This window comes from Mchenga conophoros, linkage group LG8 (genome assembly GCF_057382185.1).
Source record: "Mchenga conophoros isolate Kocher_MC1m ecotype Shallow Benthic linkage group LG8, M_conophoros_male_GT1.1, whole genome shotgun sequence".
Lineage (NCBI taxonomy): Eukaryota > Metazoa > Chordata > Actinopteri > Cichliformes > Cichlidae > Mchenga > Mchenga conophoros.
Window position 1 is genome coordinate 14420026 of NC_140533.1, and position 22254 is coordinate 14442279.

Genomic DNA, 22254 nt, shown 5'->3' on the forward strand with positions numbered 1-22254 from the left:
AATAAAGTGACAGTTTTAATCCAAACATAACAAAAATTATCCATTAACTACCTGCTCTATCCATCCTGAACTGAGGTTGGCAGAGATTTCATACGTCCTACTCTGCAGTTTTTCTATGAAAGTGTTGCATTTGAACACTCTGCACCTGGCTACAGAGCAATCCTGTGGGTGATTTAAGAGAGACTGAATAAAACAAAAGCTGTGAACCAGTGTGAGGTGAATTTATGAATTTTTGTCATCTAGCAAGGTGCAGAGGCATACTTACCACTACTTTATTCTTTAGTATAATTGGAACAAAATCTCTAACATCTGATTCTTCATCATTTCCTCTCTGACAGTCTGGAATCTGAAATTTACATTTTTTGTTTGAACGGTCCTAACTTTGCCACATGTGCCCATCCCACAGCTAAGATTGAAACATTTTTTGGAGTCAGCAGCTAAAACATCTGAAATGTATATTACCTGTAGGCTGCTCAAATCCACCCAAATGTCTTTTTCACCAAGCTTCACTGGAACCCTGATCACTAAAGTGAAATTAAGCGCTCTGATATCATTTTTAACCTAAACAAGAAAAGAAGAGAACAACCAATCATTGTAGTTAGGTCTAAATCATACAATGAACTTTAAAAAAAAATACTGATATATACAGATTTGTACCTTGATTGATTGTTGGATGGGTTTTTGCAAATGAATTATCCCCAACGTGAAACTTCTGTAGCTGAGAGGAGTTAAACAAAAATATTTCAATTATTAAATAACTATTATTATAAATAATATCAATAAATCATCATTTGTTAATTTCTTAATGGTTTGCTTTTGTTAAAACAGAAAAACACATACCTTTCAAATGTCATTGAAATGCTGTATTTTACATCAATCCATTTCTTTTTGTAGAGTTCACTTGTAGGGGCATGCTCCTGATTTCCACTGAAAAGGAAAAGTGAAATGATTTGTACCGTATATGTGAGGTTTTTGCTTAAATGAAGTGCACCTGGACTAAATGAACAGTACCTGGTGGCATTTGCAGTGACAAAGAGCTTCCTCTCAAGTTGACTGTCTGCTTCAATCCCATAGGAGACAATGAAGGAAACCTAAATTCAAATGAAGAAGACAGATTGGAATGACTCCTGTTTTTACTAAACTGTGCAGAAGGGAGAATGGATCATTTGGTCAAAAAAAAAAAAAACAAAAAAAACAAAAAACAAAACACAAACCTCAGTTCTGTTCTTGAAAATTGGCTTGTCAATAGTGCAGTCTGTCCTTCCTCGTGTTAAGCCATCTTCACTGTCCACAGAGTTGCACTCAATTCTTCCCTTTATTAGAAAACAAAATGACTGCTGGATGCATTGGAAGAGCTGCAGATCAGTGATGAACTGATACAGACTCGATCCTGATGCTTTACCTGCTGAATGGTGAACTTCCTGTAGGAGAGTCCAGCTGGGTACGTGAGAATAACACGACTGTTGTAGGAGTTTTCTCCTCTGTTCTCCACTGTGACTGTGACATCTAAAAGCTCATCAATGCCTAGTTTAACCTCTGAGGATCTGTGGAGTATTAAGGAGGATGAGAACAAGGCAAAACAAGACAAGACTACAGGCATACCAATGTCAGAGTATATCAAATATGATGTACTTTGAGCTTTGATAAGTCATGTTATTTTTTTAGTTCAAACAGTAAGGTAAAAATGGCTGTGCTAAGATATTGGCGCTAAATGTGAGAAAAAAAAACATTCATCCCTTTTTATTGAGTTAACATTCTAATATTTGCTTGTTAGCACAAACAAAACAACTGAGTGTCATCACTTTCAAAAATATTAATGATGGTCATGTAAAGACAAGTTAAGTGACATTAAATTCAGCTTGCAAATAACAACACATTTGAAGAAAACAAGATTCACACGCAAAGCTTAAGTTTTGTAACAGTGCCTCACCTGGTGAAGTTGAAATCCACTTTCAGGTTATCAACGCATTTGTTGTCAGTTCCACAGTTGATCTCAAACCCTAACTGTGGAAGAGAGCATGATGGAAAAGTACATATTATACATTATTTAAAGACTAAATAAGTGGTTTTATGGTGATCCAATGTGCTACTACATGTATGTCTACAGGCAATAAAATCAACAAAATAAAACTTTACAAAGCTAGAAAATACAGTTAATATATACACACAAAAAACACAGTTAATAACTGCAACCCTGCACAAATTAAAAGGACTTTGAGTCTGTTTTGAATGTAAACACAGAGCCACAGTAACAGAAACCCCCCTTAGCACACTTCTAATCTAATTGTGGGAACAGTTCAAAAAGCTGCACCTGATCTGATGTGAGGTTGTTTGAGAGACTGGGGAAGCAGTTATACTGGAGGATAAAAAAAACAAGTGTTTTAAGAACCAAAAGAAGGATTTTAAATTGACCAATTGAGCCAATGAAGGGCGGGAATCAAGAAAGGTTCCCAAAATTTGAATCCCCTCCAACTGTTAGACTGCTTGCCTCAGTTTCACTCATCTGTTCCACTTGTACTCACACAACAATCAGCTGGTTTCAGTTGTTTGACACAGGAGGAAAATAAAGGTGCGGTCTAGGGATGCACCGATACCACTTTTTTGAAAACGAGTATGAGTACAAGTACTTGCATTTCAGTACTCGCCGATACAGAGTACTTAATAAAAACATGATTTAAATTTACAGGTAACAGCTTTAGTCCTGTAATTTAACAAAAAACAAACAAACAAGGGACTAGTTTGGAATTAAGAACATTTATTTAAAATGAAAAGCATGTTGTATGCAACATATTACAGAATAAATAATTATAAAAAACAAAATTTAATTTTAAATTTGTTCGTCTGTTTCTCTGTTTAGAAGTCACACTATGGAAGTAGATGTAAGCAATCTGCTTAAAGCTACAGCTTTAAGCAGCTGTGTGCGCTCCCGCCGATGGCAATCACTTTCTGGCACAACACCTGGAGCTAAGGGGGCAAAACAATCGCATGAGTGCTGCTCTTTGACTGAGGAAGAATAAAGTAGTCGTGGTAAGCCAATCACATGACCACTTAAAGACAAAGCAACAAGGTGATATATACCAGTTTTTAAATTGTGTTGATAGGCCACGTAAAACCAGAGTCATGATAAACAATATATATGCGACGTTTTTTCCTGAATTGTTTTGTCAAGTTTACTGTCTAAGGACAGCGCTAGCAAGCACTCTCTGCTTATGAGCAAAAAACCCAAAACAAAACAAAAAACAGATGTTTTAGGAGTGATGGCGAGAGAGAGAGAGAGAGAGAGAGAGAGAGAGAGAGAGAGAGAGTTAGTGTGTAGGGTTGTAGATAGTTTTGTGTTGTGTGTCAGAACAATGAGGTGACTGCTGTTTCCAGGTAGAAAAAGGAGTGATACACCTGCTGCTGTCAGACCTGTAGGTATCAGGCTGTGATGTTCTCCTTTATAGTGGACAGAAAGTATTTTTTTGGAGTGGCACAAATAATTTGTGTGACATCTTATTGAATGCAGAACAGCTGATTGTTCTGTAAATAGTTTGAAATGGTTATTAAAAAAAAAAAAAAAAAGAGTGTAAAAGGTAAATGGATGCAAATAACTTTGTTGTTTGCAAAACTTGTGCATAGGATTTTAAAATTGACAATTTATATTTGAATTAAATTCATGAAATATGATTTATTAAACATGTTTATTGGTTGAAATAGTAAAAAAAATATAACTTCTACTCTACTCGGATTTAATGTTTTTTGTCTGATTTTATATCAATTGTGTTAATACAGTATGTCAAAATGAAAACATAACTGTAAATTCAGACACGTGAGGTTGTGCTGAAAAGGATGATCCCAAACAAGGCAAAGTAAATAGCTTTTAAAGGTGAAATGTAGAGCGAAAATCAAAAGTAGTTAAAAATGGCCAATTATAACCTGGACCCCAGAGGGTTAAACTTTTTTTTTTTTTTTTTTTAAAGTAACGCAATAGTTACTTTTCAAGTAATTAATTACTTTTAGAATCTTGTAACTCAGTTACTTTTTTGAAGAAGTAACTAGTAACTATAACTAATTACTTTTTCAAAGTAACTTGCCCAACACTGGTGATTAATAAGTAAAATACTATTTTGTCTGTAACACATCACAAACTCATTACTCAAAGCATTTGGACACAGTTCTCTTTGGTGACATCTGGTGGCCAAAATATGAAGAGCAGCTTGAAACTACAAATTAAAATGAACTTCTTTATGATAATTTCCCACTCTACAGAGTTCAGTTGGTTATTTAAGCTTCTGTTTAATATCATGTGACATTTCTGTCTGATATCAGGACATGGAACATGGACAAAATAATGTTATGTCTATTTAATCTATAAATAATTTTGATGAATAAACCCTCCTTAAACATGCACTATGAAGTGGTCTCACTTTGCTTGTGACTTCTTGACATTTGTAGACATTATAGAAAAAAAAACATTATATATATACACACATGATATATAACATACAGCACAGTCATATAATACGTTGGGAGTCTGCTTGTGCTGTGAGGTCCTTGCACCCACAAGGTTTTGTAATTAACCAGTGGACAAGTACATTTGTTTATATTATGTTATAACTTATATGTAGAGTATATTTCATATTTATGTTTTGGTGTAGAATTGCTTATAAACTTGTAAAAAATATATACATTTTTTTTCTATTTTATATTTTTTTGTGAACAGGCAGAAGGTCTTCATGGGCTCAGCTTTAAACAGAGACCATCACTGGTGACTCATTTACTTCCAGTACTTCAACAGAAGTCTCTCAAAGCAGTATTAGTCAGATGCATGCCTTTAATAAAATGGATTCAGTAAAGGTAAGGGCAAACCTAAAGGTTTGTCATAATTTCATAAAGTCTAGCCTCAGTTGGTAAGTTAATAGGGTTTTTAAAAGGTTACTTACATGATGAATGGTTGTTGTTTGGGCCTGCGGGGCAAGACTTGGTCTGAGATTTGTGTTTGAGGGCAAACCATTAAACGTGAATTTGAGCTCATTGGAAAGTTCATTGAGAGCATCTTCAGGGCAAGCCTGCAAGAAGAGGTTTAGGTTCAATGTTGGAGGAGTCTTAAAAATAAAATGAATTAAAAGAAAATCATTTGTTTAATGACTCAAAACTCTGTTGGTTTTAGGACTTTTTTCTAAGATTGTTATTAGATCTTACTTCAATGAGGAATTTTATAGTTATACATTGTTGTCTTCCTAAGTCAACAGTAACTGATCCAGACTGCTCTCGTTGTTTCCCACTGATGTAAGCTCGGTTGTTTGGAGGCTTGCGAGTGGCATCCAGTGTTAAAGTGTAATCAATCACTGCTCGAGCTTGAATAGAGAAACAGAATTTGATTAAAATATTGCAAATGTAAATACATTAAAAATAAAAATGATGGGCAGTGGTTTATAACAAGTGGGAAGGGTAATGAACCTTCATTGACTGTAGACACTCTGCTCATAGTAAAGCAGACTGTAGCTGTGTTCTCCAATGGTTTTGAACATTCTACATTCTGTGTAGGGATTTTCTTTGGGCTAAACGATACCTCAGCCTTTACTGTTACTATGGGTCTTAATCTGGAAAGTAAGAAACATGTGAATGGCAGATAGCTGTGCATGCCCGAGCCTTGTTCAGCCAGATGTTCCTTCCTGCAGCTTTAATGCTGCTTTTCAAAACAAAAGCAAACAGGGTAATCATGCAGTCTAGCGTGATGATGCAACAAGGAACAGAGGGAGACTCAGGCAATATAAAGACACCAGATAACAAGGGAAATAGGGAACAAGGAAACAAAACACAAATCCTATCCCAAACCCCCAAATTCTTACCAGAAATAATGTAAATTAGAGTTAATGTTTTATGTGATAATTAATCATAAATAATTAATTATTTTTATACAACATAAATATGATATTATAAAAATCTGTGCCATTCTTATAATAATGAACTTTAAAATGTACCTAAATATTTGATCATTAATGCATACTGTAAATATGTATATCAACAAATACTGCAGAATTACAATAGACAAAAGTACAATTACACTTTCTTGGACTTACCTCAGTAAGACAACTGTGCCCTTTGAACCCACCGCTAAGTCAGGCAGTTCATCACCACTCTGGTCAAAAGATGACTGACTGATTGACAGACCAAAGAACTTCAGTCCTGACTGGACCTCAGAGCCAGTAATTCTCTGTGTACATGGACATATTTTAATTAGTCAAGCTGCAGATTGTATAGTGATAAATAAGTTTAGTCATCTTTGTGAGTTCTTTGATGTTGTGTACCTGTGAGTAGGTAGGACTGATTCTTCCTCCTCCTTCACTGTTAAATATGTAGATGCTGCCTTCACCATTATTCTCCAAAGGTGCTCCAACTGCCAAATCCCTGAATCCATCTGAGTTTAGATCAGGCAGCACAGCAAGAGAAGAGCCGAACCTTCCTTTGACAGCTGCACGTCCTCTTAGTACTAATGGATCATCAAAATTACACTCCACAATCTAAATGGAGGAGAGTGAATATTATATGATCATTAGGGAAGTTGACAAATAAACCAATTAATTTAACTGCAGTAAATAAAACTGATTTACCAAACCAGTTAATCTGCAAACATAAACTCTTCCCTCTCTATCAGGCTCCATGTACATTGGGGCTGATATAAAGATCAGATCAGTGATGTCATCATTATTTATGTCCATGGTACACACCTCTGCCCCGAAATATTCACCAGTCTGATACTGTGTAAGGAAGATCTTATTATTTTTGTATCTGAGATAATAATTTCTATGGAAATTATAATTTAATTCATATCTGTCTTAATACAAATGAATACCTGTGATGAAAAGGGCTCAATCTTTTGGTTTTTCAAGTTTTCTCTGTTAACAGCAAACACAACTCCTCTGTGTTTATATCTTGGAGCACCAACAACTGTCAGAGAGCCATGCCAGGATTTAGCAATCGCCATGGAGTAACCTAGAATTTTGGTTTTCAAAAGGAGAAGGCAGATTAAGATTCCTGATTCCTCCTTTTAAATTATGTCTGTTATGCAAACTCTTCAGTGTGTTTGTGTCAAAGAATTACAGCAGAGCTGTTTATATACATGATCACATGTGTATGAGTTAGATTGTTAAAGCTGTAATATTCTTACCAAGATAACTGTCAGGCTCCAAAGACATGTCCTCATATGTTTTCACCTTCTGGCCTCCAGTTGTGTATTGCACGTAGCCTCCCTTCCACTGGTTTGCACCAACAATAGACATCTGAATTCCCTACAGTGCAGACAAATAAACATTTTATATACAGTATATTTTACCTTTAAAATCTGGACTGTGTTTAACTGTCTATTTGCCCTTAGGTCTTAAAAACTGCCACAAAGGCACATGTGAATCTTTCTTTCTATGACTAGACTGTCTGGTGAGTTTCAGGTAGTTTTAATTACCTCGGGCACATAAACTGCACTGAATCCCTCTTGAGACATTTCCATTTTCAGTGACTCTCCACTGCTTTGAGATCCTGTAACAGAAAAATAAATGAGAAGGTAAAAGAGAGACACGATGAGTCAAATTCAATTTGAAGGTTTATTTTTTTATGTTTCAAGTAATTATTTAAAATTATCTTTTTACAGTTTATTTTAAAAAACATAACATGTGACTTTACTGAATACAGTACAATAAAGTTAATACAATGTACTAATTTTAGTTGCTTCTTATTGTAGCATTTTACACAACAAATGAAAGTTAACTGCTTCAATTCCAGAAGGACACAGATCCTCATAATGACTGTGAAAAAATCCCTTGTGAATAAGTGAGCAGCTGAAAGTAGCATTTATTACAGTGCAATTATTTAAATTTTTGAAACATTTACAGGACTTTTTACAAAGTTGTAACAATAAATTTATGTTTGTACCTTCGATTGAGAAAGTTTTGTCCTGCAGATTCTGTCTTATTAATTCAAGTGCATTGAAGTTCTTCACTTGAAAGACGTGTTTGTTTGAGGGAGATGATGCAATGGTGCGCAGTTCTCTTTTGGCATCAGGGTTAGTAAATGCGTTCCCCACCTACGATTGTTGACAAACATGTTTGAGTCCTCATACTATGCAAAATTATTTGCTCACTTTATTAAAATACATTCGTTAAACTTCACTTGATTTATAATAAAATTTACAAACAGGTTTTAAACTCTCTAACACTGAATAGAACCTAAATCCATGATAACATTCATCTCATGCTATAAAATCGTTTTTACACATATTTTTTTCCTCTACTAGCTGTATTTGTATTACACACATATCTCATGTTTACATTAATAATTCAGCTTTTTCATTTATTTACCATGCTTTATTTTCAAGGTTACATGGTCAGTGAGATTAGCTTTTATCTAAACAAATAAATTGATCTAAATAAATGCACTATAGAGACATTTTATGGTGTATATACAAATATGTGGCCAGTATATAATAACAATTCTTAATCTTTGAATTCAGGTGTTTTCAGTGACATTGCTACAGGCATAAAAAAAAAAAAAAAAAATCACTTAGCCATGCAGTCTGAATTTACAAATATTTGTGAATGCATCATTCTAAAGAGCTCACTGAATTTAAGTGTGGTACTGCTAAACGATATCACTGCTGCAGTAAGTCAGTTTGTAAAATTTCATGGCTGCTGTATGTTCTATGATTGACTATAAGTGGTATTATTCTAAAGTCGAAACATTTAGAGCACAAAAACTGTGCAACAGGAGTTTCATCGCCTGGTTTTCTCCGGCCAAGCAGCTTTCGGAGCTGTAATGAGTGGCTGGCTCAGGAGTTTTCTTCCTATTTTTTATTTTTCATTTTTATTTATCAGATGCCAGACAAATGCCAGACAGGCATTTGTAGGTACATACAGCAATATCCTGGGATGTCATGTAACCAGACTTTGGTTAATGGTGGCTGAGATGATTTCCATGACAACAAAATTCTTTTTGGGCAATAAGAGAAGCAAAGGCGATAAGGTTATTTTGGATGGCTGTGGTACCAAGGTTATTTAATGGTTTGCCAAAAGTAGCAACATGGAGTCGGAGTTAGATTTATACCTAATATATCTGAAATTATTTTGAAGAATTGATGCCAAAGTTCAGACAGCCTGGGACATGCCCAAAACATATGAGTAAGATTGCAAAGTGTCTGTGAGCATCTATTACAGTTAGCCAACCAAAGTGGCCTCTTATTCGTGACCAAAATCCAGCAACAACTGGGTTGGAAGGTAGGCTTAATAAGGGTGACTATAAGGCATTGCATGTTAAAACGTGTAACAACGAGGAGCAGGAGGCTGCTTCGCTCTGGCATCAATTGGATTGAGGGGATGTGCACCACAATAATATTTTATGCATGCTGGATGCCCAATAATAACCAATTAGATTAGGCAGTCCTAATCCTCCAGCTGATCTATCACTATAGAGAAACAAACAACTAGCCTGGAATTTTCTCCCTATAGTGCAGCTTCATTTGACTGTAGTGTGACAACTGAACAAAACTCATTATTAGTATAAAATGCAACATTCTGCAGGTTTAAATAATGGAAGTACTTACCCCAATAGCAAATCGAACAATGTTTTTACTCTCTGCTAGCTGTGCTGCACCTCCCAGATCAGTCCGATCATGAGATTGTCCATTCGTAATTACTATCAAGACCTTCTTGACATTTGGTCTGGAACCTCCTTGTGGTGTGAAAACATTGTTCCTGTCAAATTAAAAAAAAAAAAAAAAAATTGATAACATAGTTTTACAGTTGATCTTGTAAATTATACACAATCAGGTAAACCACATTATTATTATTTCTGCATGTCATTCTCTTTGGCAATTTTTTAAACTTTTGCACAAAACAACCTAATACAAGTTTGTTTGTTTGTTTGTTTTTTCAAATTAAACTCAGCAAATATTTAAATTTAGCCTTAGTTGGGGCCATAACATCTTCTCAGTAGAAGATGACACTCTGAAGCACAAGTTTGTGTACAGTGTGTCTTTTAAAAGGCTTCCCTCAGTCATACAGTCCACACAGTACTTAATGTGATCAGATTTATGGAAAAAAAATCAACTGGACAATAATGTATCTGCACTTCTTCACTATTATAACTGCATTATTTACACAACATATCTGATGGCCTCGGCTGTGTAAGTAGCTCCCTCCTGTTGACTGATGTCATTGATGTCAGTCTCCACTGATCCAGATGAGGAAAATTTCTTAAAGTAAAAGTGAACCTCGGGTGAAGTAGAGAACTGGGAAACAGAAAACTGAAAAAGAGAGAAAAAATACTCAATAGAAATAAAAATGTAGCTATTTTATGTCTTTACTATGATTTTGCTGACAGAGAGACAGCAGCTGCTCACCTGTGTGTCACTTGAGAGAGATGATTGGATTAGATCTTTCACAAATCCCTTCATCGTTTGAAAATCAGTATTATATACACTGCCTGAACCATCCAACAGAAAGGCAATGTCTGCTTGTGTTCTACACTCTGTCAAAGAGATGGATTCAGAATTATGTTAATTTTTAAGGGTTAATTTTATATCTTTTCAAACTGATATCATGCAAGCAAAAGGATTTTGTACCTTAGTAAAGGGTCAGTGAATACCACACACCAGGAGTAATGATATACATGGTGTGTGTGTGTGTGTGTGTGTGTGTGTGTGTGTGTGTGTGTGTGTGTGTGTGTGTGTGTGAGAGAGAGAATGAGACAGAGAGGCAAAGACCATTTACTGTTACCTTGAATAGAAGAAGGTATGGGTGGTCTGATCCTTTTGAAACTTTCCATCTGAAAGCACACACCGTTGTACATGGTGATACTTCTGCAGTCCTTCGGAATGGTTGGACCACACACCTGAGAGGAGACAAAGCCAAGATGCCATAATTCAGCAGGTTGAGTATTTTTTGTCACTTAAACAATTATTAATTCTATATAAAATCAAACAAGAAATTCCGACACAAATCTTTAAAATCTGCTGACTTTTAGTCTGTTTAAAGAAGAGAGAGGGAGGCAGAGAGATAGAGAGATATAGCGATAGATATAGAGAGATACAATCACTGGTAATGTCTGCAGTTCAGTAACTCACCACAGTGTTTTGTGCTGTCGGATCACTTTTCATTGACAAACCAAGCGACATGTTGACTGCAAACTCTGGTGCTGTATTGAAAGCATTACAAATGTGTTAAAACACTCCTAAAATACACTTTGTGTAAGGAAGAAAACAATATTCAAATTGAGAACTACAAAGTGCCACAATTCATGATAACTATAAGAAGTGGTATCGTCTAGACTGGAAACTGAGATAAACAGTAGTTTTCATCTGGTATATTTTCAAAATGAAGGAATGCAAAACAAAACTCAGTTTTACTTTTCTTCGTCACTATTGTCAAAATTTAAGAAATTTTTTCTTGTTTTTATCATCAGTTGGAAAGTTTATTTCATTTTTAAGGCTGAACGTTACATACTAAGATATCTAATATGGAAATCTACTGTAACTGTGATTTGATTTAAACAAATGTATGCGACAGGATCTATGGATATCTATTTTTATGGCAAAATACTATCCGAGTTTTAGCACATTTAGAAATGAATGGTTACCTACCTTGCAATTGTATATTTTGGCAGTTTTGGGCAGAGGTACTGCACCTAAATATTTCTCCTCTTCCATTTTGTGAATGCTGTTCCAGTGGAGCACTGACGAGCAAACTAACAAAATAAATCCAGTCAATCATGTAAGTCTAGAAAGCAAACTCTAATTAAATAAACTCCATATGTCCATATAGCATAACAGAGATGGTAAATAAATAAAAAAGAAATAGCAGTAATGTTAAACATGCAGCTGTAAACTCATTTTCAACATAACAATGCATGTCCGGACTTACTCTGATTGTCTCTGCACCACCTGGTAGCCAAAACCAGCAGCAGAGTTACTCAGGGTCTTCCAAGCCACGGGATCAATATTGAAACCAAGTGCAGCATTTAACACTGAGGAATAATGAACACAAATCTTTAAAATCACTGTAAAAAAAGATAACATTATTATTATAGCACTACTAATCATAATGACATTTCGGAAACTGTTTACGCTGTGTTAGTCTAATTTCATTCTACCTCTCGAGTACCAGAGTGTTTCTTTCATTACCACTAGAGTGCACTAGAGTAAGACAATTTAAAGGTAGTAACTTTTCACTTATAAAACTTTAATGTGGAGCCCATTTTGTTTGTTTGCTTTCCTTTTTTTTTTTTGCCTGTTCCGTTCGGTACTTTAGAAATCAGAATTATTGTCTGAAGGTCAATGGATTTATTTTTCCAAGTGGGTCAGTATGGCTATGCCATATTGGTCCATTTGATTGATCTTTATTATTAACATTATTATTTATTTATTTATTTTATTTTAAGTTATTATAGACTGGACAGAGATGAATGGAGGCTAAGAAAGGGAAAAAGAAAGAATGGGAGGGAAAGAAAAACAGAGGGGAAGAGGGACACTGAGAGAAGACACACAAAAAAAAAAAAAAAAAAAAAATCAGCTGGATCACCTGTTGGAATAAAAAAAGAAAAAAGAAAACAAGCAAAAAGAGAACAACACAGTAGGGAGACCACAGCAACAACCTAGATGAGTACTGTAACAATAAATAGTAAATACTGGATGGTATTGAGGAGCACGTAAGACTGACAGTGCGCAGTATGCTTTGAGGCCAGAGCCAAGGAAGGGTAGTTTGTGTCTTTGAACACCTGTGTGGACAACTGTGTGCGTGAACACACTTGTTTTCAAAAGGTCTCTCCATGTAATGATCTGCTAGAAGGTGTGGGGAGCCATAGCCCCGTCCCCCAGGGCATGAAGCAGACATGGAGGAGATCCAGCCCCCAGACATCCAGAGGTCTTCCAGAGTGTGAAAGGACCCAAGTCCCCAAGGCCCTGCCAGAGCCCCAGCACGGAGGCGGAGCACCCCTGGAACCCCAAACCCTGCCAGCACTGACTGCACAGAGAATAGAAATCAAGTATTCTTCAGAAAGTTTTTCCAATGTCTGTTGCTGAAGTTGTCATAAATGTGCGGCACTGTAGGTTGCTTTTCTTTCACTATTCTGTCCAATTCATCCCAAACCAGCTCGATGGGGTTCAAGTCTGGAGATTGTAATGACCACTCCATGTTTTCAAGCTTACCATCTTGTTCTTTCCTCCTAAGGTAGTTCTGGCACAGCTTGGACTTATGTTTTGGGTCATTATCCTGCTGTAGGATGAACCCCTGACCAACTAGGCACATACCAGAGGGTATTGTAAGCAGAATGCTGTGGTAGCCATTTTGGTTCAGGGTGCCTCTCAGTCTGTACAAGTCACTGACCCTGAATCCAGCAAAACAGCCGCAGATCATCACACTTTCTCCTCCATGTTTGATAGTTGATGCCACACACTGTGGAAACATCCTTTCACCTACTTGAAGGCATACAAAAATCCTGCGTGATTTCAAATTTCAATTTATCAGTCCATAATACCTTCTTCCAGTCTTTAGTAATCCGAGGCTGGTGTTTCATTGCCCAGACAAGCCTCTTTGTCTTATTGTGGCATCGTAGCAATGGCTTTCTTGCAGCAACTCGTCCTGTCCAACCTGCAGCTTAAAGTCTTCTCTTCACAGCTGAAACTGGGACTTGCTTACTACGCCCACTACTAAGCTGTGCTTAAAACTGTTGTCCTGTGAGCCACCTATCACACAAGCTGTTAATTCTCAGAAACTTGTCCTCTGATTCAGTTGTGGCTTTGGGTCTGCCAGACCTCTTCCTGTCAGAGTTTTCCCCAGTTTCTGAGAGCCTTTTGTTTGATAAAGCTATGTGATAGTACCATATTACATAATAACACTATATAATAATGCCACACTGTAAAGAGTTAGTAATGTATTAATAAGTGCTAAATTCATCATTTATAAAGCTTTAATCCTGCTTAGTATGTAATTTGTAAATACAGATTTGTTTATTAAATGTTTGCTCTTGATTGATAATCTTATATTCAGTATAAAGATAACTTTAGATCTTTATAAAGTCTAGATAAGTGAATAACCAAGTATTTAGATGTGGATTTACATATATGATTGAATATGAGCTCATTGTTTGCAAGTGACATTGACGTTTTATAAATATTTATTTTATACTGTCATTCATGGTTAATTCAGGCAGTTACCACTTGTACTTAACCCTCCTGTTATGTTAGTTAGCACAGCAATGATGTTCCTGGGTCAATTTGACTTGAGGCATGCCAAGTTATCCAAAAATGTAAGCAATCAAAAAATTCCAATGGACATGTTTATATCTCATTAGTAAATCCAATACTAACTATTTCAATAATAACATAACATAATTTCCCTAGGGATTAATAAAGTATTCTGATTCAATCGATATTTATTGCAAATATGTTCTGCTTCCCCAATAGCTTTATAATTTCAAGAATGATTCAGTTATTAGTTGTAGTTAGTTGGCCAACTATTGTATTTAGTTGGCCAAGACCAGCTTTAATTGACAGACTTGATGCCTGCCACACAAGTCATGCTATGACATGATATAACACAGCTTCCTAAAAAAAAGTTAATATGATATCAAACGATGCTTTTTTTTCATGTCAAAATGTTCTGCAACTACATTGAAATGCAAATGTTCTTTTTCTTCTCGACACAACCGCAATTGTGTTGTTGTGGCTTTTAACCCTTTAAAACCGATCGGAGCGGGCACGCTCTGTTTTGCATAACTATTTTTAAATCCCGGTAGCACTGCAACCACGTAAGCTAGCGCAAAAATGTTTTTTGCATATGAAACCGGAGGAGTTGTACTTACATCTTATGTCATCAGCTTGTCCTAGGTCACGGTTTCCTTCCACATATAGCTTTGCAAAAACTGCATAAAAAGCGCTTGCAGTAACACAAACATAATATTCCAGAAACACGCTTTGCCAATCCGATCAGCTGTTCATAACACTTCCTATGTTGGAATAGACGTCAGCGCGAACTTTCACATGTCCACCATGACCTGCCCGAAACCGGAAGTGACGTCGTTTTCGCAGAAATGTAGTTTTTTACCATCAGGGCCTCATGAGCCTATACTGGTGTTTTTAAAAGTTATCTTTGACTTTATGACTTTCTGTGTCGTTTCTGGGATGCTGAGGACTCATATTGCACTGCTGGAAATAGTTTATTTTGATGCATATGCTGCTTTTTTGCAAATTTGCAGTATAATATTTATTTTCGTTTTTCCTGCAGTATATAAAAAATGGTGTATTTCAAAAATAAAACTATGAAGACACTCAAAATAAATTTCCTGTGGTAGGAAACTATTTTGTGCAACTTTTTTGTATTTACAGTTTTGAGGGATAAGCCTCTTAAATTTCTCTAACTAGAAATATATGTTAAAAAAACAAAAACGATTTAAACATTTTTTTGTAGTTTATTGCACTTTTTTGCAATTTATGTAATTACTATGCACTTAATGCATACATATTATTAAAATCTGGGTTATAATGGTTGTATTGATGTATAGCAACTTGAAATGCTTCCAAAAATGGCTCCACAGCATGTAAAAATATAATATAAGCTCTGGTGAACTTGGTTCTATGGTAGGTCTTAAAGGGTTAAAGAATATACCATTTTTATTTATTTTTACACAGTTGTGAATGTACATTATATCACAACATTAAGAAAAACATAATTAAAAAGATTATTGCACTTTCTGTATTTAGAAGGAAGTCTGCAGTTTTTATTGCATAAAGTACCAATCAGTCCCGTGGCTGGCTATATGCCCCCTTAAACAAATGTCCTACCCCTTAAATCAAACTTAATAAATAACAAAATAAGAAATAAAATAGATTACCCACAAACATGAATATGGACAAGATTTACTACAGTAGCTGAAAAATCCACTAGAAAAGGCACAAATGAGATGGTTTCACATAGGGCTGCACGATTAATTGTACCGCATTTTGATCCGGGACATAATCTGCATGAAAACAAGCGCTCACGCTTCCTGCTCAACAAATGACAAGGGTGGAGCCTTATACCACGTGATACAGAAGCCATCTGGCAGGGAAAAAAAAAAACAAAAAACAAAAAAAAACTTAGAGCACGTGAAACTGCCCGAGGGGAGAAAACACAATGAGCGCAGAGAAAACGTTTCCTGATACCGGTGAGAATGACAACCCCACTGTAAAATTACTTCCAAGAAAAGGTTCTCATTCCTCCGTGTGGAAGTTTTTTGCCTTCAAAGAAGACGATGAGAGTCAAAAAAAATATCATTTGCAAGCTGTGTTTTGTGTGTGTGTGTGTGTGTGTGTGTTAGTCCCCATAGGGAAATAGTTCCTCTGCATTTAACCCATTCACCCAGTGAAGCAGTGGGCAGCCACCAATGCAGCGCCCGGGGAGCAGTGTGTAGGGACGGTACCTTGCTCAGGGGTACCTCAGGGTAGCCGTTCAGTGGAGTTGAACCCCCGACCTTCCGATCATGGGGCCACCACTCTACCTATTGAGCTATCCCTTGCCATAGTAGCAGCACCGCAAGGTAACACTACAAATCTGTATAACCACCTCAAACGTCACCATAATGTGCAATATGACGAAGCTGTAAAGGCCAAGAAAGTGACAGGAGAAAATCCGTCCCCGTCAGCCACCCAAACATTAATAACGGGAACGTTATACAGCACTTCCCCATACCTGTCGACCTCCTGCAGGCACAAAGAAATTACGGAGGCCATTACTTATCACCTGACCAAAGATATGGCTCCCATCAACACTGTGCAAAACGAGGGATTTAGGAGAATGATCAACATCCTAGACAAACGCTACACAGTGCCGTCCCACAACTATTTTAAAAATGTTGCACTACCTGCTCTATACACACAGTGTTGAGCAACGGCGGAGACGGAATTTCAAGCAGTACAACGTTTTGCGGCAACAACAAAACGTGAGACATTTGTTGTTTTTATGTTTATTTATTGTTTTTATGTTCAGTCTCAACTGTTACGAAGTTGATGTGCAGTTAATAAGTGCAAGAAATATTTATATTGGAAAAGAAAATTGTGAGAGAATCATGATCTCAATTCTAAGCAAAAAAATTGTGATTCTCATTTTATGCAAAATCGTGCAGCCCTAGTTTCACATCTCGTCCACTCTTTCCCTCTGTGCTCTGTTGGTGCGCAAACTCGCACAACCCTCAGCAGAGAACCCCTACTCACCCTCCTCCCAGCTAAACATCCAATCACTGTTAGTATGCAAATGACCTGGTGTCAGGTTTCTCAGCAGGTAGGGCAGAGCAAAATGAAGCAGCAAACCTCTGTCGTAAAAATCACTTATTATCTCGTGAGATAATTAACAACTAAAAAATACAAACATATTTATACAGTCAACGATTCCATTGTTGTTTTCACAGTTTCAGTCTAGTAGAGCAGTGTATCTTTCTGTGAGCCTGTCTGCTGCACAGAGTTGACTGAAGGGCCTGTGTCTGTGTCCGCGACACAAAGCCCTGCCCCAGTTTTCAACTCTGCACTCAACAGTTTTCTCATTTCACATACTGATGTAATCACGGTGATTTTAGTAAAGCTTCTTCACGTTTCACCCCAGCTTCCAGCAGCTCACAAAGGGAGTGAGTGAAAAAGAAAGTGAGCTACATTATTTTTTCCAAGCATTTAAAAAATTCTGTGCTGCTCCTGCCTGTACCAATACCAGTAGCAATGACGCTGTTGCTGGTACATCAGAGACAACAGCTAGCATGTCTGCTCCTGTGGCATCAACAGGTGCTGCTTCTCCTGTACCTCTGCCAACAATTGCTGTCCCAAAGCAACTTGCTCAGCTACCCAGTGACTTAAATTGCAACACACCACAATACTGAGCAGCACTGTTAATGAGAAGGATGTAGTTTTTACCATAACTGGTTGTAACAAATGGAAAACAGCACCTGGTCGAGACAAGGGGCTACAGAGGCATGTGTCCAGCCACAACCATGTGCATGCTTCAGCTATCTGGACTGAGCATAAAAACACAGAGGCCACAGGGGTGACTGTGGATTCAATGTTGGTTGGTAAAACACAATGTGAAAAAAACATTGCTATGTCAAGAGTATTGGTAGTGCTATATATTTCTCTGTGTAAAGGAGTTGGGGCTTCGCGGTACTCCTGAATGGTAAATGGCCTGCATTTGTATGGCGCTTTACTCAGTCCCTAAGGACCCCAAAGCGCTTTACACTTCATTCAGTCATTCACACACACACACACTGGCAATGGCAAGCTACATTGTAGCCACAGCTGCCCTGGGGCGCGCTGACAGAGGCGAGGCTGCCGGACACTGGCGCCACCGGGCCTTCTGACTACCACCAGTAGGCAAACATGGGGTTAGTATCTTGCCCAAGGATACTTGACAGGAGGCAACCTGGGATCGAACCACCGATCTTCTGATTAGTGGCTGACCTGCTCTGCCACCTGAGCTACAGCCACCCAACCTTGAGACATGATGCAGCGGGTAATGATGATGACATTGCTTCAGGTATTTTTCTACAACTGATGGAATATACCTTAGAGAAGGATGAGAAGCTTTTGCCTCAAAAGTGATGGGACCAGGGATAGGTTCAATGTGGAAAATGTGTCTGTGATAATACGGTTCATCGGGAATTCCATGCCAGAGGAGCATCTTACTGGGTTGCTTGACTTGCAACAACTTAATGCAAAGTACATCACCTCTGAGATACTGTTACATCTTTCTGATGCTGGCTACTATCAGATTATTCTGTTATTATATGTTACCTTATATATGTAATCAAAGTAGTTGAATTAGAATACTGCTGTAGATCATATTATACCCTTTAATATAGAGTGTGTGATCTGTATGTAGTTTAGTTCTCATTATACTTTTAAGTTAAAAGAACATATTCACTTATTAGTTTATTAGATAAGTGTGCATCACTCTGTATCCTTGATCTGCTGTGAATGTATTACATGCTTAATTGTTGAATCATGAAAAGAAGGTTGTAAGCAGGAGACTCTGTGTCTAAGACAGGGGAGATAGACAGACCACATTCCACACCCCCACCTTACAGAAAGCAGAGAAACAACTGCCGAGGTCATAACTCAGGCGCCGTAAGAGAGAAAGAATGTTAATGTTTGGTCTTTTACGATTAGGTGGGGGCCGTTAGAGGGTATAAGAAGCTGTGTAAACCGTCACCATTTTGAGACTTGCTGTGACCCTCTTCAGGCAGGTCTCCCCATCATGATGGTTCTAATGCTCTTTGTGTTGAATTGTATGGAAATAAATGATTGTTGATTGAGCATAAATACACCGAGTATTGTCCTTCCTTCAGCCCAAAGATTCAAAGAATTGGGAGATTTCAACACTACAATGCTGACAGTATACTTTGCCAGTTTTATGATGGGGCTTCTGTAATGAGTAGGATTAAATGTGGTGTACACGCTTTGAGAGGATTGACAAATATGTCCCATACATCCACTGCTACAACAACCAACTGCACTTAGTGGTTGTGCATGCCATTAGAGTGAGCCATGTGCAAAAAGATTTTTTAATCTTTCTAGTTCACTCTACAACTTTTTTCACCACCACTATGTGCTCAATAAACATGATGCACCTTGTCTAAAAAGGCTGCTTGAGATCAGATGGTCAAGCCACTATGTGGTGACAAGGTGCACTGTGGAAAATCAAGAAGAAATCCTTAGTATCCTGTATGAGATGACAGAGGATGATAATGCTGCCGTTGACCTGTGCACCGAGGCATCAGGCCTGTTATGCCAAATTAAGAGGCATCAATTCTTTGAGATTGGAAAGTTCGTACTGTGGGTGCACTTAAAACCAGCAAATGCTATTCTATAGTGTCAGTGAATTGATCTGTGCAGTGCTTCTGAGGTTGTTAGTGCAGCACTTGACTCCTTAAAAAACATCTGTGAGGATGACTGCTGGGGGGTGTCATCTCCTGCTGAGGAGGAGTCACATCCAACAAAGAGAAGGAAAACAATGAACAAACAAAGTGTTGCGCTCTCAACTTTGGACCATACAGACTCTGGTGACCCTATGATTCTCCCCATCAGTCTCTGAAAAGATCCCTGCTCAACATCCTTGACAGGGACTTTCAAGAATGGAAACTAGATTTTCACATAAGAATATTGAAAATTGTTTGTAACAGTCCTGCTAATTGGTGTGTCTTCAGCATCGTATGAGAGTTCCTTCTCCACTTTGTCATAGGTCTTAACCCCTATCGTCACACCATGTTACATAAAAGAAAGAGAAATTTGGTGATGTTGGCCCAATAGAAGTTCATAATGAATAACTTGGATATGGATGAAAGTTTTTGGAAAGAGAAACAGGAGACTGTTATTGTAGAGCGGATTGAGGAGAAAGGAGAGTGTTTAGTTGCAAACACAGAGTTCTGTTTGTTGTAATTAAAAAAAAAAAAAAGACAAAAAAAGTTAATATGTTCTGTTCTGAATCCATTGTGTTCTACAAATTAGTTTGAGTGTTGTAGGAAGAGACATGGTGAATTGTGTGTGTGTGTTTTATTACTATGCAAACTCTTTTTAGTTTTGTAAATATTGGCTATATTGAGAAGTCTCATTTTATTCTTACTTAGTCTTGCCAATTAATTTGAGATTTGGGCCATCCAATTAAGATAAATTTTATGTTGTTGGTTGCAAAGATCCTGATGGATATTTGGTGTTCTTTTTTTTTTATTATTCTATTTTCCTACCCTTTTAGTTTTGTTAATATTGGCAATAGTGAGAAGTGTTATTGTTGGGTTCGAATATATTTGATACAGGCCATCCAATTAAGGTAACTGTCATGTTTTTAGCTTTTATAATCTGATGAGAAATATTTTATTTTTTGCTGTTTTATTTTTCAGTTTTCCCCCTGAGGGATAGCCACCTTAATGTGGTCAGGGGGTTTGCATGCCTCAGTGACCCTAAGAACTAGACCAGGAGAAGCTTAGCCTTTAGGTGGGACAGCCAATCCAATTACATGACAAAAACAGTTATCCACAGCACCCCACCCCTTTCCCTCCTCCATTGCCACAATATGCACATTGCTACATTTCTGTTTGCCCCCTCATATATGCCTGTCTAGAACCGGCCCAGGTCAGTCCATTTTTCATAGGTTGCTGTAATTCATAAATAGAAAATGAAAAACAAAATCAGAAGGTACAAAGTTGTCTTACCTGACAATAACGTAGCACTGAATATCAAGTCCATGGTGTTGCTCCCGACGAAAGATAAAGTGTGATTTCTTTTCTTTTTTTAAAGAGCACTACTAGTACTGGAAGTTTTGAGTCAGATTACAAATTCATGTAGACGATATCAGAAAAACTGTAAGGCTGAATTTATTTTCTATCAATTAAATAAATTTTTATGGGTTGGAAATGCTTCCCACAACATTTTGTGTTAGCAGTACTTGTAAATTGATCTGTAAATTCAGAAAGTAACTGCTTTTCTGCAAATCTTTTATATGTTTCTACCAGTCCTTCAAATAGAAATAACAGCCTGTTTATTTTCCCCTGTTTGCTTTTCTCCGCGTCTCCCTAACACACTGTTAAATTGTTCCTCTTGTATCATTTAAAGCAATTGTGTCCCGTCAACTCTCCCTTAAAGACACAGTACAGCCACTTCGCAACGGATTTCGGTCCTGAACCAAAGTAATGGAGAGAATTTTGCTTCATAAGTCTAGCAAATGCGTACGATATGATCCACACGTGTAAACTAAGATGTACAAATGTGTACAATGATTTGAGGACTCACAAGCTTTAATCCACACCCAAATACGAAGCAACCTGGCCACACGTAAAACTACTTTACAAAATTAAATACTGACCATTAACGCACAGCTTACTTTAGGTTCAGCCCCACGAATCCGATTATTTTACCTTACGAAAACCTGTGCGTACAAATGTCGAAAAACACGTAACATCTCTCTCGCTCACCAACAACCCATTAAATACGTGCGGACGAATCGTCTGGAACGCGAAGATCGAGGTGGTATTTCAGTTGCATTGTCCCAGTGTAAAAATGACTGCAAAGGATGATCCACAGTGACGGCCCCACCCACTTGCAGCTGTGCACTAAACATTTATAGGCTACTGCTAAGTGTCTGTAATTGGTAACTCCGAGCTTTCTGATAAAGGGGTTGCGAGTTGTTCAATTTATTTAGAAAAAGGAGTTTACATGTTTTGGCAAAACAAAACAAAACAAAAAACAGATGTCCCAGTTTTACACTGGGACTTGAATGCATC

At 37.3% G+C, this 22254-nt stretch overlaps 1 protein-coding gene and 1 pseudogene across 4 annotated transcripts in view; one reads left to right on the top strand and one right to left on the bottom strand.

Annotated features, from left to right (window-relative positions):
- LOC146568393 (integrin alpha-M-like) overlaps positions 1 to 22030 on the bottom strand; it is a 35532-nt gene extending 13502 nt beyond the window's left edge. The window contains exons 1-27 of one of the 4 annotated variants that reach the window (XM_085284384.1): positions 21187 to 22030; positions 11889 to 11991; positions 11609 to 11712; positions 11093 to 11163; positions 10746 to 10860; positions 10370 to 10497; positions 10128 to 10273; positions 9572 to 9722; positions 7909 to 8059; positions 7442 to 7515; positions 7151 to 7271; positions 6836 to 6975; positions 6594 to 6740; positions 6291 to 6503; positions 6063 to 6196; positions 5440 to 5582; positions 5182 to 5336; positions 4923 to 5048; positions 1931 to 2004; positions 1403 to 1544; positions 1215 to 1313; positions 1012 to 1091; positions 841 to 927; positions 658 to 718; positions 463 to 561; positions 266 to 346; positions 52 to 162 (exon numbers count right to left, since the gene is read on the bottom strand). In XM_085284384.1, coding sequence (XP_085140510.1) covers positions 52 to 162; positions 266 to 346; positions 463 to 561; positions 658 to 718; positions 841 to 927; positions 1012 to 1091; positions 1215 to 1313; positions 1403 to 1544; positions 1931 to 2004; positions 4923 to 5048; positions 5182 to 5336; positions 5440 to 5582; positions 6063 to 6196; positions 6291 to 6503; positions 6594 to 6740; positions 6836 to 6975; positions 7151 to 7271; positions 7442 to 7515; positions 7909 to 8059; positions 9572 to 9722; positions 10128 to 10273; positions 10370 to 10497; positions 10746 to 10860; positions 11093 to 11163; positions 11609 to 11712; positions 11889 to 11991; positions 21187 to 21220 — 3090 coding nt within the window. In that variant the 5' untranslated portion in view covers positions 21221 to 22030. Of the gene's footprint in view, positions 1 to 51; positions 163 to 265; positions 347 to 462; positions 562 to 657; positions 719 to 840; positions 928 to 1011; positions 1092 to 1214; positions 1314 to 1402; positions 1545 to 1930; positions 2005 to 4922; positions 5049 to 5181; positions 5337 to 5439; positions 5583 to 6062; positions 6197 to 6290; positions 6504 to 6593; positions 6741 to 6835; positions 6976 to 7150; positions 7272 to 7441; positions 7516 to 7908; positions 8060 to 9571; positions 9723 to 10127; positions 10274 to 10369; positions 10498 to 10745; positions 10861 to 11092; positions 11164 to 11608; positions 11713 to 11888; positions 12676 to 21186 lie in introns of those variants that run through there. The other 3 variants (XM_085284381.1, XM_085284382.1, XM_085284383.1) reach the window with 3 other exon arrangements.
- Positions 17708 to 20157, top strand: LOC146568394 (uncharacterized; annotated as a pseudogene).
- Positions 22031 to 22254: the final 224 nt, after the last annotated feature.